This window comes from Tachysurus fulvidraco, chromosome 3 (genome assembly GCF_022655615.1).
Source record: "Tachysurus fulvidraco isolate hzauxx_2018 chromosome 3, HZAU_PFXX_2.0, whole genome shotgun sequence".
Classification (NCBI taxonomy): domain Eukaryota; kingdom Metazoa; phylum Chordata; class Actinopteri; order Siluriformes; family Bagridae; genus Tachysurus; species Tachysurus fulvidraco.
Genome location: NC_062520.1, coordinates 23110273 through 23128780, shown reverse-complemented (window position 1 = coordinate 23128780; position 18508 = coordinate 23110273). Strand labels below are relative to the sequence as shown.

General features: G+C 39.3%; 1 protein-coding gene across 1 annotated transcript in view; it reads right to left on the bottom strand.

Annotated features, from left to right (window-relative positions):
• cacng7b (calcium channel, voltage-dependent, gamma subunit 7b) overlaps positions 1–17424 on the bottom strand; it is a 24167-nt gene extending 6743 nt beyond the window's left edge. Inside the window, exons 1-5 of the mRNA XM_047810691.1 lie at positions 17279–17424; positions 10803–10998; positions 7631–7717; positions 7413–7553; positions 1138–1283 (exon numbers count right to left, since the gene is read on the bottom strand). Coding sequence (XP_047666647.1) covers positions 1138–1283; positions 7413–7553; positions 7631–7717; positions 10803–10998 — 570 coding nt within the window. The 5' untranslated portion in view covers positions 17279–17424. The remainder of the gene's footprint in view (positions 1–1137; positions 1284–7412; positions 7554–7630; positions 7718–10802; positions 10999–17278) is intronic.
• Between the last annotated feature and the right edge of the window lie 1084 nt (positions 17425–18508).

Genomic DNA, 18508 nt, shown 5'->3' with positions numbered 1-18508 from the left:
GAGAGAGAGAGAGAGAGAGAGAGAGAAGGAGAGAGAGAGAGAGAGAGATGAGGTGGGAGAAAGTGTATGAAATTGACATGAATGAAACAGACTGTGTTTCAATACACATTTAATTTCATTTTGTACACAATTGTCATAGAAATATGTGTGAAAAGGGTGACATAAAAGAAAAAATATAGCTCTCATTTGTCTCATTATTCCTTCAGTGGGTAAGTGATGGAGCTGTAATGCAATGTGTGAGATGGTGCAATGATTTAATGCTTTAGCAATTTCTGTCTTGAAAATAGCTCTTCAAATCAGTACGCTTTCTTTAGCTTGCTCTCTCAGACAGACAGACAGACAGACAGACAGACAGACAGACACACACACACACACACACACACACACACACACACACACACACACACACACACACACACACACACACACACACACACACACACAAATTGCTCCCTAAGCAACCGTGATATCATGGTAGTGAGGAGACCCTGCTGATTCAGGCAGAATAAATAGTTTCAGCCAGTACTACAATTTTGCTAAATCCTTACTCTAGCAGAACACATAGACAAAATGGCTGACTGACAGCTTCATGCCTCAAAATCAATCCCCTCCTTACCTCTTTCCTTTCCTTTCCTTTCCTTTCCTTTCCTTTCCTTTCCTTTCCTTTCCTTTCCTTTCCTTTCCTTTCCCTTCCCTTCCTTTCCTTTCCTTTCCTTTCCTTTCCTTTCCTTTCCCTTCCCTTCCCTTCCTTTCCTTTCCTTTATTTTCCTTTCCTTTCCTCATTTCAACCCTTTGCCCCTGCACTAGTGAAAAACAAGTGTTATTAAGATCTAATCAACCTTCATTTCCAAACAGATTTGGTCCTCAGGCTGAGCTCAATCTCACTGAAGTGATCACCGACTGCCTTCTCATACAGTATCTGCATTTATAATAATAACCAAGTAGGAACTGAAATTGCTTGAAATGCTGAAGACTTGTGATCATTGCATTCACAGTATAAAATAAGCAGCACTTCAGGTAAGTGGGGAGCAAATTTACTAAGGAGTTGTATGTCTTAAACATCTTAACTTGTGTAGCTGGGACAATCAGTTTGACACAAATATGTGTAAGAAATAGATCATTTTTGAAATGTCAGACCTCTTTGAGGAGGAAAGAGCTGGCAGCAAACGCAAAGGACCAGCCATAGTGATAGTTAAAGAAGTGCTCCGGTTCTCTGGGCCGGTTCATCACCTCATCGTTTATACTGGAGATATAGAGCACTAATCCCACCACCAGACTCAGACCTGAGAGAGAGAGAGAGAGAGAGAGAGAGAAGGGTAGAGAGAGAGAAGGGGAGAGAGAGAGAGAGAGAGAGAGAGAGAGAGAGAGAGAGGAGAGAGATCATAAACAACAAACACAAAATCTCTAGATCATTGAGAGAAGCCATGGCTTTAAGTGGATGGCTTTTTTTTATTGATGTAACAAAAAACAAACCACTGCCATGAGTCAAATAACAAAGAAACTTAAAAGTTTAACTCTGGGGCTGATTTCCTTTTTATTCCAGACTATAAAACTTCCTGTAATGGACTGTTGTGTCGTGTCGTTATTACACTTAGATTTATGTATGTTAGGATTAATTTATTAGGATTAAGTCCATGTCACATCCATTTCAAACCATCAGCAGTTATACAAGAATCATGGGAAAATAAAATAGCACGGGTAAAATACATGAATAAAAAGATTAACTTACAAGATTACATAATGCTTTACATACTAAGCCTTGCTTAGTACTTTCAAACACGTTCTGCATACACATGCAAACACACACACACACACACACACACACACACACACACACACACACACACACACACACACACACACACACACACAGACACCATGCCTCAGGCAGGACATCAGGACATGAACTCCATCTGGATACATCGCTTCACACAGGCACCCTGCTGCAATGTATGTCCTATATGAGAGCTGGACACACACACACACACACACACACACCACAAACACACACACAAACACACACCACACAGACACACATGCATACACACACCACACACACACACACACACACACACGTATACACACACACACACACACACACACACACACACACACACACACACACATACACACACACTCCTAGTTCAGTCATAGAATGTCCCGCTAATCTAACGCATCACATGCTCTTCCTTCTAACTGCAACTGACATGAAGGTTAAAAAAAGGTGGGAGAATTTCTTTTCTTCCTGAATAGTGTGTCAGTGGAAGCTGGAAAGCTGAGGGAACAGATTGTGCCAAGATTAAAGAAGCTCTTTCTTGTTCAGATTCAAGGTTAAAGCTACAGTACGGTGATTTAAAAAACACTGTGTGTTAACTGGAGTAAAGTTAGTTGGGTACATGAGCTATTGTCAGGATTTGGATCCCAATGCCAATGTTAGGAAAGCAAATCACTACAATACAACTTTTTCCAAGTTAATTAATAAACATACGTATATTTATTTTTTTACTATGTTTTAAAAAGTTTGTCTTGCCTGAAAAGATCAGCATTTACTTTTTTCCTGTTATGCCCTGTTACATTTGCATAGATTATTTAATATTTTTATTTCTAAAGGGATATTTTATTTTTCTGAACAACTGCAGTGTTGTTTATTAGTTGAATTGAACTTTCTTATATATGGAATAATGGAACTCATTACTCTTGCTTTCCTATTAACTCATATTCTCCTCTTTTTCCTTCATCTGTTGATATTTCCTGCACAATCCCCATCGCACAACAGCTGAAGACTGGTACATTCTGACACGTGAAGCGAGCCACTTTATGTTGCCAAACTGATGCTCATGATGCTTCAAACCCCCTAAAAAACTAGAATTTATTTTATATAAAACCAACATCATTTCCATGTAGATGAAGGGAGTTGTGATAACACAAATTATTTTGTAGGACAAATTGTTTTCGACTTGAATTAAATTAAATGTAATACTTCAGTTATTTCTTCCTGTCAGTGGTTCAAACTATTAATTAGAAACTTGTTTCAGTTCAATTAAGCATAAGCAATGAAATTACATTTTGATGAGAAACGATTTTTATCTAAACTACAGTATATGTAATATTTTGTCATAAAATACTCATCTCTCTCTCTCTCTCTCTCTCTCTCTCTCTCTCTCTCTCTCTCTCTCTCTCTCTCTCTCTCTCTCTCTCTCTCTCTCTCTGTGTGTGTGTGTGTGTATGTGTGTGTGTGTGTGTGTGTGTGTGTGTGTGTGTGTGTACGCATGCTTGTGTGTTTATCAGTGATTTCCAGTAAACTTATTTATGTTGCCATGAACCATGAACGAATAGATGGAGCCACTGTAGGAAAAAGAAATAAAAATATTTAGTTTCGCTCACATTCCTGCTTCATTCTCTACCAGCTTAGCAGTGTTTCACAAGTGATCAAAGGTTCCGTTTATCTTTGCACCGACACAGCTTATGAACAGCTTGATAATTACCCAAAATATGAACAAACATGCTGCCCAGAAATTAAACTAAAAAAAAGGTAATAATAATGTGATGTGAAGAGGAATGAATAATTACAAAGACCTTTAAACAGGCTTAATTTAAAATGACTCATTGTCTATTACACACCAGGTTAGAAATATTCAAGAAGATGCAGGTTAGTTATTTTCACTGAACATTTTACAACAAGTAATGAAAAAATAATCTCTCTCTCTCTCTCTCTCTCTCTCTCTCTCTCTCTCTCTCTCTCTCTCTCTCTCTCTCTCTCTCTCTCTCTCTTTTCTTAAAGCTGGACGCCTGTTCATTCTGTTTCATCCAGCTCAGTTTTGTAGCAACACAATCAAAATATATATTTTTAAAAAATCCTCATATTTGATTTACCTTATATGCATTGTAAATTATTACACTACCCAAACAACATTTTAAGAGATTAGAGAAGGCATCATTAGCAGAGTCATTAGAGTAATTCCAGCAGAGCCCAAATGCGTGAGTGCCAGACAGTAATAAACAATAGCAGATGGAGAGTCTTAATGATAAGACAAGGGCTTTAATATAGAACAAGACAACTCTAATCAAATGCAGATGGGATGGCCACACTCCATTTAAGACTGATAATAAAGCATCATATAGAAAGACCTCTATGCTTTAAACATTCATTCATTCATTCATTCATTCATTCATTCATTCTTTCATTCATTCATTCAGTCATTCATTCTATTTGTGTTAGTAAACTATAAGGTATATTGTCTGGCTTTGTATGTTATTAGATAAAATTTTGGGCAATCATATATTTAAATGCAGGTACAGTATATACAGTAAAGAGATTTAAGTTGTCTCATAATGTAGTAAATATCATCTGCCAGCTAACACAGTGATAAAGGATTTAAAGATATTTACAGTACAATAAGGCATTCTTCACATTCTCAGTCCACATCGAAGGAAACCCTTCAATCTCTATCATGTTCTGTAATAATGTGTGTATAAGAAGCAAAATTGAAAGAAATGAAATCTGCAGGATTTACACAAAAGGGAAGTTTTTGAGCATTATGACGATATACTCTATGGCCAGACTCTATTGTCAAGGTTGGTGTAGAAGATTTTTAAAGGTCCTGCACAGAACCTTAACCTCATTCCTACTGAACCCCTTTGGGATGAGCTGGAGCCCTGACTATGTAGCAGAACTCCTCAGTTCCTGACCCCACTAAGTCTGGAACGTCTTCCCAGAAGATTAGTTATAACTGTAAAGTGGGGACAAATCTGGAATGATGGAATGATCTGGAATCTGGAACAAGCACTTACAGGTGTGATATTCAGTTGTCCACAAGTTTTGGTGATGTAAAAGTTTTGATGCCTTCAGTGTGAATCTACAATTTTCATAGTCATGAAAATAAAGAAAACTCTTTGAATGAGAAGGTGTGTCCAAACTTTACGTCTGTACTGTAGGTAAAAGCTACAATAAATGCTTTTTTTCCTGTATTTTTCTATAATAAACGGGATATAAAAGTATTGATACCTCCTTAAAATGGCAGATTTTTTTTGTGATGTAAAAACTGAAACCGGGGAAAAAAATTTACGATAACCTAGTTGTGTAATTGTGCACAAACCCCAGTTCCAATGAAGTTGAGACGTTGTATAAAACATAAATACAAACAGAATACATTGCAAAAGATATTTAATGTTCAAATTGATAAACTTAATTATTTTTTCCAAATATTCACTCATTTTGAATTTGATGCCTGCAACACATTCCAACCCAGCTGGTTCAGGGGTATTTTTACCACTGTGTTACATCACCTTTGTTAGGGATTAGCGCAGATCCGTCATGGATCCACGCAGACTTATGGCCATGTGCGTTTGTGTTTGTTTGTGTCACGTGATTGCCCTGTCATTGTCTGTTCCTCCCGGTCATCACACCTGTTCCCTATTGTGTGTGATTACCCCTGTTTGTATATATGTGAGCCGCGTTGCCTTGCTTCATTGATAATATTGTTTGTTCCCTGTGTAGCGTGGTGTGTTTGTCTTCCTAATGTATTAAACCTCTTTCATTTGAAGCTATCCTGCGTACGGGTCTGTCTTCGCACCACCTCTGCCAGGGTCCTGACAACCTTTCTTTTTCCTGTATGGCTTTTGCTTTGAATGGTAGAGTTTTAACTTGCACCTAGATGTTGTGACAAACTGTGTTAACTTACAATGGTTTTCCATTGTGTTCCTGAGCCCAAGTAATAATATCAACACAATGAGGTCTGGTTATGATGCAGTGCCACCTGAGGGATAGAATGTCACGAACATTCAGTGTCGGAGAAATGACATTATTTATGTTTACATTATTAACTGTCTAGTGTCACCCTAATGAGGATGGGTTTCCTTTGTGAACCTGCTTCCTCACAACCTGGTTTCTTCCTTATATCATCTCAGGGAGTTTTTCCTTGCCACCGTCACCCCAGGCTTGCAGATTAGGGAAAGATGTTAGAGATATATAGTATATTAAATTTTAAATTAATATTAATCTTAAAATGTATGTATTCATTTATTTCTGTCATTATTATGAAATTTTTTTCTTCTGTTTCTATACTTCTGTAAAGCTGCTTTGAGACAATGTCTGACAATTTGCTCCGAATTGAACTGAAATTGAATTGTTGTTTTTACGGCCTTGTCGCTTACAGTATGTGCAGATATTTCTCCAAATTTTTTTCTCCAAGCTTTTTGCGATATTACAGACTGTAGATGATGAAATACCTAAATTCCTTGCAATTGTATGTTGAGAAATGCTGTTCTTCTTGTTGGACTATTTGCTATTTGCTCATGCAGCCTCATCTTTGCTTGTGAATGACTGAGCCTTTTGGGATGATCCTTGTCATGACACTCACCTGTTACCCCTATCCCAGCTCTTTTGGGACATGTTGCAGGCATCTAATTCAAAATGAGTGAATATTTGCAAAAAAACAAAACAAAAACATAAAGATAATCATGATCTATACATAATTCTGTAATTTAGGCAAGCTGAATTTTTAGTCTGATATAAAACTCATTACATGCGAGCAAACTGAAATGCGATATTATAGAAGATAAAATACAACAAAGTTAATCTGATCTCACCAAGCTTCACTTCACTGAGACAAAATGGAAATACGTACAGTATAATGTGTAAAACCAAAAGAATTGTGGAGGATCCTCTGTCATTTTCACTTGATTTTCTAGCACTAGAACCGTTCATGATTGTTTACATCGCCAAGAAGACACCGATGTCTATCGGTTTGGGACGTAACAGATAGACTGGTGAGGATTATAGACTTTATTGAGTGGTATAAAGCTGCTTCAAAAAAGTATTATAAATCCCAGTTCCAGTGAAGTTGGGACTTTGTGTAAAACGTAAATAAAAACAAAATACATTGACTTTGCAAATCCTTTTTGACCCAAATTGAACTGAATACACCACAAAGACAAGATGTTTCATGTTCAAACTGATAAACTCAATTTTAACGCAGCATTAATTTCATTGTTTAAAAAAAGTGAAGTATAACTAGTAACTTGCGAAATGTACAGCCTTAAACATATGTCCAATGTTTAAATTCAAGCTAGATGCAGTTTTGTTGACAATCATGCATAAAGAAACTGATAAAACTGAGGTAAACAGATGGCTACTGTTGACTGATAGTTTTGCATCCCGAAATCAAATATACCAAGCAGAAGAAAATGGCGCTAATATCTTGACTTATGTAATAAAAACATGCTACAGCTACTAGTAAGAAGCTATTTCTCAAAACTAGGTTGACTTAAGGCAAAATAATAGTTTGTGGTTTGTACCAAAACCTTAAGAATTTTAAATAAGGCTGGAGTCAGATGAGGGGACAAGTTGAGTGTCAAGTGTCATAAAATAATCTACAGAGGATGTTAAAGTTAAATGAAACTGTGATTAATACCTGACAGGATGAAGAAGATTCCGGAAACAAATGCCAAGATGGTGCGCTGCGGGCGAATATGGCCCACGTTGCTAAGGATGAAGGCAGTGAACACAAAGAGCAAAGACACCATGGGGAAAGGAGTAGCTGTCCGCACCATTTCTAAGAAAGAACAAAACACGTCAGGTGTGTGTCTGAGATCCAGCAGGAAAATTCCAAATCTCTCTCCATTTACTCACTAAGAATATTTGCCGTGTTTTCTGTCGTGATCTCTATCTCTGGCTCGGTGAAATATTCAGAGGCCACGCATTTTCCTTTCTCTGAACCTGAACGGGAGAGAGAGAAGAAACAGGTGAGTACGTGATGAAAAGGAGACAAAGAGAAGATCAGAGGACATGAAACTGGAAAGTATTGAAGCATTTCATACACAAGAACGTACAAATACAACCAATTCACACACACGTGTGTAATCCTGATTAACAAACAAGGTTGAGTTTGCATGTATAAAAACACATCTAAAAAAAGTTTATAGAATGACTTCAGTGTTTCTACAGTGGAAGTCAGTGCAAAGAAATGTATTTGATGCAGAAATTCTATTTCCCCAGTCAATAAAATATGATGAATAGTATATTAATATTACATTTATAGATGGTAATGGATTATTCCAGTAGTGGGGAGGATGAAGGGTTGATAATTGGGTGGTGTACAGTAAGTTTCCCTGGGTTGTTAGCAGCTCATTAGGAACAGGTGAGATGTGGGGTGATATTTGGATGTGAACAGCCATCCCAAGTAAATGGCAGTGCTCATTAGTGAATGTGCTCTTTGTCAAAGGCTTCGTTATAATGATGTGAGCCGCGGCACATTCATCTTATCTCTGTGACTGATGTGTTAGAATCATCCAGCTTCAGAGCATTTGTAGATTCAAGCCAACACTAAACCTAGCCTTTGAGGTTTTCTGCTGTTTTATTATTTCATTGTGTTCTTTTCCATCATCTTCCATCTTTTTAGAGCATTAATATAGGGATATATTGTGTATCTGATGTATGTATCTGACTCTCTGAAGGCATATGTGCGTCCTTCCAGCAGTCATATTACGCTCTATAATGTTTAGTCCTGGCGATTGATTTACACGTTTACATTGTGGTTGCTGTGACTAGAAAACTAGAAAAATCCAGTAAGCATTTCTTTCTAAAAGTGCATTTACATTATTAATTGGTATCCATGCACTATGTGTAGGAGATGGTGTAGTTTGTCAGACTGGTGTTGTGATACCTTCCTAATCAGCCCCGATACGTCACATGTCTATTTCTACCACTTGCACCTGTGTCTCATTTTTCCCTGATTAGCATCGACATTTAAGTCTCTAGATTTCAACACCTGACTTTCAAGCCTCTGTTGCACTGATGTATGTTCCACAAAGTACAGTTATTATTTGATCATAGTTATCCTGGTTAGTGTCTACAAATGACATGTGAGAAGGCTGGACCTACAGTACCATGCATGTGGTAGGTTTGTTTTAGTGCATATGGGCCCAGGGTGAAGTACTGTAGCTTGACCAGAGCGAGGCCCTTCCCTTGCTGGGCCAGATGCCATATGTTTCCTCAGGAAATGTATTTATAGAGGGGGCTAATATACTTGCTGGGGACATCTCCCAACCTTCCTGCCCCACTTCAGGCATCACTCTGCTTTCTTGCCCCACATCAGATTTCCCTCGCTCCTTGCCCCACATCAGATGTCACTTTGCCTCCATGCACCATTAAGGACATTGCTCTGCCTTCTTGTCACATTTTGGCTGTCACTGTCTTCTTGCTCCACTGAGGATGTCGTCTGCCTGCTTGATCTGCTTTGGGTGTCCCCCTGCCTCTCTGCCATGACAGCTCATGGGTATCTCTCTGTCTCCCTGCGTCACCTCACGCCACTACGCAACCCAGTTTGATGTCAGGTGTCAATCATCACTCAACACATCAGTCCACATTCTTGCTTCTGTGAAAAAGGCAGTCCTCCCTTTCACTAAAAGCAGTCCCCCATTTCTTGCTGGCTTTGTGGTGGCTATCGCTCCACATCACCGTCTTGTGGAGCATGTCGTGTGTCCTTCTGGCTACACTAAGGGTATTGCACTCAAAAACTTTGTCAGTCTAACACCCTTTATCAAAGCTGACAATTTATAAGGGTTAAAACTGTCCAGGACTCCCCTGAACTTCCCAGCTGGTGCACCAAACTACTATCTGCAATATGTCCTGTTTCACCAAGTTTAGCACCTTATTATCAAGCTTTATTGTGGTGTTGTGTCTTTAATAGTTCACTTAGTGCAAATTTAGTCTTTTCTGTTCGAGCTCTGTTCCTTGCTTTCACAGTTTTGGTTGCTTTCACAACCGGCTGCACTTTGCTTTAATAAAGCTTTCTGTTATTATTATTATTATTATTATTATTATTATTATTATTATTATTATTATTATTATTATTATTATTATTAAAGGTACTAAGTTTTGAAAAAAAATTTTCAATTGTATTTTTTAGTATCTCAAAATTATAAAAAAAGAAATGTATTTGTATATATATATATATATATATATATATATATATATATATATATATATATATATATATATATATATATATATATATATTTTTAATTTTTTACAGGGGGGCACGGTGGCTTAGTGGTTAGCACGTTCGCCTAACACCTCCAGGGTTGGGGGTTTGATTCCTGCCTCCGTCTTGTGTGTATGGAGTTTGCATTTTCTCCCCGTGCCTCGGGGGTTTCCTCCGGGTACTCCGGTTTCCTCCCCCGGTCCAAAGACATGCATGGTAGGTTGATTGGCATCTCTGGAAAATTGTCCGTAGTGTGTGATTGCATGAGTGAATGAGAGCGTGTGTGTGTGTGTGTGTGTGCCCTGCGATGGGTTGGCACTCCGTCCAGGGTGTATCCTGCCTTGATGCCCGATGACGCCTGAGATAGGCACAGGCTCCCCTTGACCCGAGAAGTTCAGATAAGCGGTAGAAAATGAATGAATGAATGAATGAATGAATGAATGAATGAATGAATGAATGAATGAATGAATATATTTTTACTTCATTGCCATTATACTGGATGCAAATTAAGCATGTGTGAGAAACCTCTGCTTCTTGTGAACTGCTGCTCATGGAACTTCTCAGAGCAGCTGAACACACTGGAGGGAAAGCACTAACTGACCTTTTCCACATACATCATACTCACAATTCTTTAGTTTTGCATTCTTGGAGTGGAGACAGAGACCAATGCCTTTCCTCTCACCCAAAGTCTAACGTCTTTTTTTTTTTTTTTACATTATCAGTAACACACCCACATTTGGTGCATGCAGCATATCCCACAGTGTTCAGAAATTAGCATGCATAATATCGGATTTTAATAATCAGAGTGTATGTGTGTACCTGCTATAAAGCACACCCTCCAGAGGCCGGAGTGCAGCGCCATCTTGACGTCTATGGTTTGGTTCTGCTGCAGCACGATGCCCTCCTCCATTAGCAGCCAATAATCGGTTGCCACGGCAACCCCAACCAACAGCAGTCCGCACGCCCCAAACACGGTGGAGAGCAGAGTGAGAGCCCTGCTGCTGCATGAGCTCATCTACACATGCACACACAAGCAGACGAATTAAGTACATGGGAGTGATCGTAACCAAACCGAGTACAAAAATGGATCTAAGCTTTAAAGTTACTGTATAAACACCGATATGGGTACAGGATAAGCAAAAATAACTTAGAGTTTTAAAACTCCCCTTTAGTGTTCTTTCCAAAGCAAAAGACACACACACATCAGGGCAGAACACCTGAATTTAAAATGGCTGACTGGAAAATATCGACTCTTCGTTATCCTGATTGATTAGATGTGGGCAGGTCTGCATTATTAGTGTTTTTTTTTCTTCTCGTGCTCCACTAAGCACCACGAACACTGGGGTTTTTCTTCAAGTGGATCATTTTATTGACAGTTAAATCTAAGGAAATAAATCTGTACAAACTTTAGAAGAAACTTCCGTTATAGGACATTTATAAAAGTTTACAGTCAAATCACTTATCATGTGCAGTAAAATTTCATACCATACATACCATATAACACACACACACACACACACACACACACACACACACACACACACACACACACACACACACACACACACACACACACACACACACACACACACACACACACACACAGAGCTTCTGTATGAGTCATAGTCATGCAGTGAGGTACAGAGTTCTGCTTCAAAGGGTAGTCACTATTTAGGAATTATATGCTCACACACACACACACACACACACACACACACACACACACACACACACACACACACACACACACACACACACACACACACACACATACACACACAAAATCATTTACTGTACAGAGCATCATTTACTGTACATCTTTCTCATTGCATGTCAGTGATCATAAAAAATGTTTAAAGCATGAACAATGCATTATGTGAATGAATGTAAGTAAACATGAACCAGTAGTCCAGCACAGCAGAATGCAACTGCAGTGAGACTAAACACGATAACGGCACTGTGAGCGTCTGTCTGTTCGTATTCTCTCAGACCTCTTCTCTGTCGCTGACCCCACATGCTGCTCTCACTCCCTCTCTCCAGCCAAACAGTTGATCAATGCTTAATTAATCACTGATGTGCCGTTTTCTGTCCCTGTTATACAGATGGCTTGAACCCAGAGTTTTAATGATCGCTGTCATAAAGACATATGACTACTGTGAGAGTGACAAAGATATAAATGCCGTATTATATACTGGGATAAAGAGGCAGCAATTCTGTGTGTATGTGTTTCTGCATATACTTTTGTGTATGAATCTGCATATGAATGTTTTCAGACTGTTATCTCCTGTCTGTCTTCCAGAGCTGGTGACTCAGAGCAGCGCCCTGAGAGACAAGAACAACGTACCGCAGGGAGAGAGAGAGAGAGAGAGAGAGAGAGAGAGAGAGAGAGAGAGAGAGAGAGAGAGAGAGCAGGAGAGGAAAGATATAGCGAAAGGAACAAAAAAGCAAAAAAGCAAGAGAAAGGGAGGGGAAAGGAACAGAGAAAGATGGAGTGACAGCATGGATACAAAAAAAAATAGAGACAGATGATGCAGATGCAGGCTACAGGCCATCTGCAGCGTTTGAGCTGATAATCCTCTGGAGTAAGAGCTACATCAAAGTCCAACTGAGGCCATCACATCCACCACAGCTATGATATATGAATATACATGACTAGATTGATTAGAGCATGCATATTAATTTAAAACAGGGAGAAAGTAAGACATGGATAAAGTGGGATGATAAGAGTCAGAAAGAAGGGGGGGAGTGTTGGGGGTTTGGAAGCCAAGGCAGCCATCAGAGACTGCTACAGTGCTGCAGTTCTGCCTGGCAGCTAGAGGAAACCTGCTGGGTGAGTGTGGTGTGTGCCAAGCTCTGCATGGACAGAAGGTTTCAAAAAAGAAGGTTTAGATGTGAGGCCAGCACTCTTTGTGTGTTTGGGCATGGCAGTGTGCTAAGAATATTCATATCCATTCACTGTAAATGTTAATCTCATCCTGAAATCTCCTCATTTTATTCGTCTTTGCTAGCAAGTGTAATAAAAACATACTGACGTTGTTACTTGCGTCAATAACTAAGAAAGTAATTTAGAAAAGAAGAGGCAAGGATTAAAAAAGAAAAGAAAAATATCTATATATAAAAATCTCACTCACTCATTTTATCCTGGTCAGGGTGACATCTTACCCCAGGCCTTCAGGAGTACACTGGGCACAAGATGAAAATACACCCTAGATGGGATGCCAGAGCATCGCACGGCAGCATGCACACAAAGGGACAATTTTACTTACCCAAACAACCTTCTCATACTGTATGTTTGTTAAAAGGTGGGAGAAAACCTGACAACCTACAGGAAACCCATATAGACATGGGAAGCACATGCCAAGAAACACCACACATAAATGAGCTCAGGATCCATCCAGGGATCCTGGAGCTGTGAGACAACTTCAGCAGCACCTGAACCACTGGCGCACACTTCCTTAAAATTATTTTAGTGTAACAACAAAAAAAGGAAATATCTTGAATTTACAGCAACCGTACAGTATCTGGTGACTGCTGACCACCAATTAAGGTGGTGGATCAATCTGTGGTAAAACTGATACAGTATGCTAGTGTGTTTGGTTCTGGTTTAAATGTATCATGCACAGTAACTTTGCTAGCCACTTTAGTTGACACCCCTGTATAGCCACTCAGGCTAAAGATAAACTGTAGTTACACTTACAGCTGATAAATTCATTCATTCGTTCATTCATTCATTCTTTTATCATTTTATTCATTCACTTCCTGGTGGGGTCTATGAGCATAGCAGCAGGCTGAGATGGAACAATAACCCCAGGCCATTGTATTTCCACCAAGTTAGAAGCACACTATTAGAATGTCTTATTATGCTATAAAATGAAGATTTCCCTTCATTGAAACTATCAGACCCAAAACTAGAGCAGAAGATTTTGATTTGAGTGACTTGCACAAAGCTCTGACCTCAACCACACTGAATACGCTAATTCCATGCCATGTGTTCTTGATCAACATCAACATCATTTTGTGGAATCCCTTCATAAAAGGGGGAGGACGACATAACACGAGAGGAGGACTTGATCTCGAATATCTTGATGTTCAATATGTACAAGGGAGGGTGATGGTCAGGTGTCCATATACTTTTGGCCATGTAATGTATCATTTTTAAGAGGGTCGTTGATCAGTCCAGGAGTTTCTGTCCAGCAGGTCACACCTGATAGCAAGAAGTTATCCTTATAAGCTGCTTAAATCACGTCAACTGTCAGTTTAGTAAGTAATCTTACTACTATTGTTGGCAAGTTGATGAGGAAAGATTTAGGTTTTAGCTGCAGTTTTTTTTTGCTGTTTAATTGGTATATTTTGACACACTGATTATTAAATAAACTGATTTTATATACAATATTGTGTTAATTAAATACAAATTAGAAATATTTATAAGATTACATCAGAGCATAATTGCCTTTTTTGATTTAGTCAATAGGTTTTACGTGCACACACTCACGCGTGATGTGCTTCAGCGATGGATTCAAAATAGGGCAAAAAATTCTGGACAAAATAAGTAACAGGGCAGTTATGCTCACTGGCCGACTGAACTACTTATCGCTTCTTTCATTTGAAAGAGGCTCACAGAAATTTGGGGTTTTGAGGAAATCTCATTAATCAAGACAAATATCACCACATGCTAAAAAAAGGCTGAATGCAGTAGTCCAGTGGTGTGCTGTGCTTGTCTGCGTTGTGTTTCCTGGAGGAAACTGCTAAATTACTTATGGTTTAAGTGTAAAAATCCTTATACCATGGTTTAAACTTCAGTAAATCTAATTTAGTTGTTATAGTTGTTATCCTGTGCTTCCATTCTGGTTTCTCTAAAGACTTATTTCTATGTTTTGGTTATGCTAATGGTCTGGGACGAAAACTGACTAAATGTCATTTTTGGCTGAACTGTAAAGATCAGATGCTCAAAGAGGTATTTTTTATATATATTCTTTAGTCAGTGTTTGTGTATGAATAATATGTGAATAATAACACGGTAGGAACTACACTGTAAAAGCTAATAACAAAAAAGATGCATGCTCTATTTGGAGAAAACATGGTGATTCCTAGCACCAAGAAAATAACCTTTTGGCTCAAATGGACACTGCACAAGCCAGTTAAATGTCCTTACATGACAGTATAAAGAGGAAGTGTGTGTGTGTGTGTGTGTGTGTGTGTGTGTGTGTGTGTGTGTGTGTGTGTGTGTGTGTGTGTGTGTGTGTGTGTGTGTGTGTGTGTGAGAGAGAGAGAGAGAGAGAGAGAGAGAGAGAGAGAGAGAGAGAGAGAGAGAGAGAGAGAGAGAGAGAGAGAGTGTAAGGACAATAGGCACCCTACAGCTATTGTACGGTCCCCTCAGGCTGTGTGTGCTGCTGCAGCGGGAGGCTATGCACTCATGTAGACTGCAGAATTTCTTATATTAATTTGAATAAAAACAGTATTTGGCCATGCAGGCATTTTGTCTGTCTGAATCAAACAATCTTCATAGATAAAGGACCTAGATAAAGGACAAAACAGGACGATCCAGAGTCTATACCAGGGAACATGTGATATGATTCACTTCACTCCAGATTGGACAGATTAATAGTTATTCAATTATTTATATTTAGATTGGGTCACTACCGGTGTGTGGTTTTTGTGTATATTCTCCCACTTCTGCTTGGTTTCCACCAAGTCCTTTAGTTTCCTTCCTCCTTCCAAAACTGTAGCAGATGGATTGGCTTTGGTGTGAGTATGTGTGCATGGTGCCCTGTGATGGACTGGGATGACATCTATGGTGTGTCCCAACCTTCTGGACTTGGCACCAGATTCGCTGCAACCCCAAACCCAGGATGAAGTGCTTACTGAAAGTGAGTGAATTGTTCTGTAACTACAGAAATTTGTCAAGAAGTTTGTACACTCAGCGAAGGATTCTGATAGTCTAAGGGAATAAACTGCAACTATAAAAAATTAAATGAATTATTAAGAGAATTTAATCTTTAAACTAAACTTAGAGAGCACAACTACAAACTCAAGTCAAGTCAGGTGTGACTTTCATGAAATGAAGCAGCGATGTCACATCAACTAACTTCTCAAATGATCACAAAGCATAACCAAAATGTGACTAACATGGGTGAAATTATTAAAGGATGGAGAGAGAACGTGTGTGTGGGGGAGAGAGAGAGAGAGAGAGAGAGAGAGAGAGAGAGAGAGAGAGAGAGAGAGAGAAAGAAAGAAAGAAAGAAAAAAGAAAGAAAGAAAGAAAAGAGAGAGGGAGAGAGAGAGTGAGTGAGAGAGAGAGAGAGAGAGAGAGAGAGAGAGAGAGAGAGAGAGAGAGAGAGAGAGAGAGAGAGACTCGGGGATAAGGCTGAGGTATGGAAAGTCCTTGGCCTAAAAAAACGAGATCAGACCAATGCGCAAGTCCGCGCCTTCTCGGGAGCGCGCTTAGTTCAACTCAGCTGCTGACTCCCGTCTGCATTCTTCAGGCTAAGATAAAAAGACACTAAAAGAACGTTACTCTTCATATCTTATCCTAATAATGAGCCCACTGAACATTAATGAGCTCTGCAACACCAAACGCCAACGTCGTAGATCGCATAATAGAAAGAACGAATTTGAAAAACGAAAAAAAAACCCAGAAAAAATAAAGAAATAAAGAAAAAAAAGTCCATTATTAATCCCACCAGCAGTCACACAGGCATATAAACTGTACACTACCATCTGATTATCTATCTGTCTGTACCTTTTAACACTAACCGGTATTCACCTTACGTCATAAGAATACAACATCTGTTCTAATATGCGTCAACTATATCAGTTAGAGACAGGTTTCTGTCCTCGGAATGGTTTTCTGGTCCATACAGCACACTGTCCAGATCTTGTCCCTGTGGCATATGGATGGTTTCACTTACACGCATGCGGCACAGTAGCTACTACTGTACAGTACTTACAGAGAGAGAGAGAGAGAGAGAGAGAGAGAGAGAGAGAGAGAGAGAGAGAGAGAGAGAGAGAGAGAGAGAGAGAGACGTTACAGCACTCGCGTTAAAATTCCTGCGAATTCTATTCTCACCTACACACAATACTCCAGATGTGCAGACGCTATGGCTTTCCAGCTGTAACATCTGCGTAAAGGGCGGAACTCCTAACATGCATCCTATATGATGTAGTAGAAGCGTGCATAAGATCACGACAAACCACACACACACACACACACACACACACACACACACACACACACACACACACACACACACACACACACACACACACACACGGGTTAAGAGAATGAACGAACTCACCCTTTCCAAAGAGACGAGAGGATCCTGCCAGCACAGCCGAGATCCTCACAGAAGAGATGTCCGGTTTTTAAAAAACCCTGCTCTCTCTCTCTCTCTCTCTCTCTCTCTCTCTCTCTCTCTCTCTCTCTCTCTCTCTCTCTCCCCTCGTATACGCATACGTATTTTCCCGCTCTTCTTTCTTTCTGCGCACTCTCTGCTCCCCATACAGAAGCGATGCAGTAAGGTAAGGTAACCGAACAGAGAAGATCAAAAAGGTTTCTTCTACCATTAATTCATTCTTTTCTTTTCTTTCTTTTTTTAAATACCAACCACTTACTTATGAAATGGCATTGGGCTTTTAGAAGACTGCAGTGCACCTGTCCTGTCCACAGATCAATGCTTATTTCTCGGGAACAAAAGCATAAACCATGCATCACTTTATACATCCATAAATCTCAGCTTCATATGGAGAATCAGTAAGATGGGGAAAATTCACTTTCTCTGACCTGGACACATGTAATTCTCCTGGACAGATTCTGTTCCTGGGGATCCCCTTGTCTACGCAGTACTCTAAGTGAGTACCAGAGCTCAGAGCAGCAAGGGAGGTCCAATCTTTTTTTGACATATACAGTAACGATAACTAATAAATTCTAAACAGTTCTTTGGTTCTATAATAATAACGCAGCGTTTCACTGTAAGAGATTCATAAATTCAGAAACACTTTTTGAGAGTGCTTGATATCACTATTACTTTCTATGGAAAAAAATCAGAGACAGAAGACTGAAGAAAAAGGTTTTACTATATTGCAAATTATTTGCACACATTCAATCAGAGAAAAGTTCTTCTCCAGGGTTACATTAAGGATTCTTATCTTCCTGAAGGCATTTTAACTTGTAACCTTCTCTGAAAGAGAAGAAAACCCTGTGTGTCCTAGATTTAATCTTTCTTTAGTGTATAGCTTTCTTGGTCTTTCATTCATTTTAGTTGCTGCTTTATCAGGGTTGGTCAGGATTTGGAGCCTATCCTGGGAACAAGGACACACACACACACACACACACACACACACACACACACACACACACACACACACACACACACACACACACACACACACACACACACACACACACACACACACACACACACACACTTATTCACACATACCCAGTCCACATACTAGAATGTTTTTGAGAGGTGGGTGGAAACTGGAGAACCTGGACCAGACATGAGGAAAACTTACACCAAAACTGA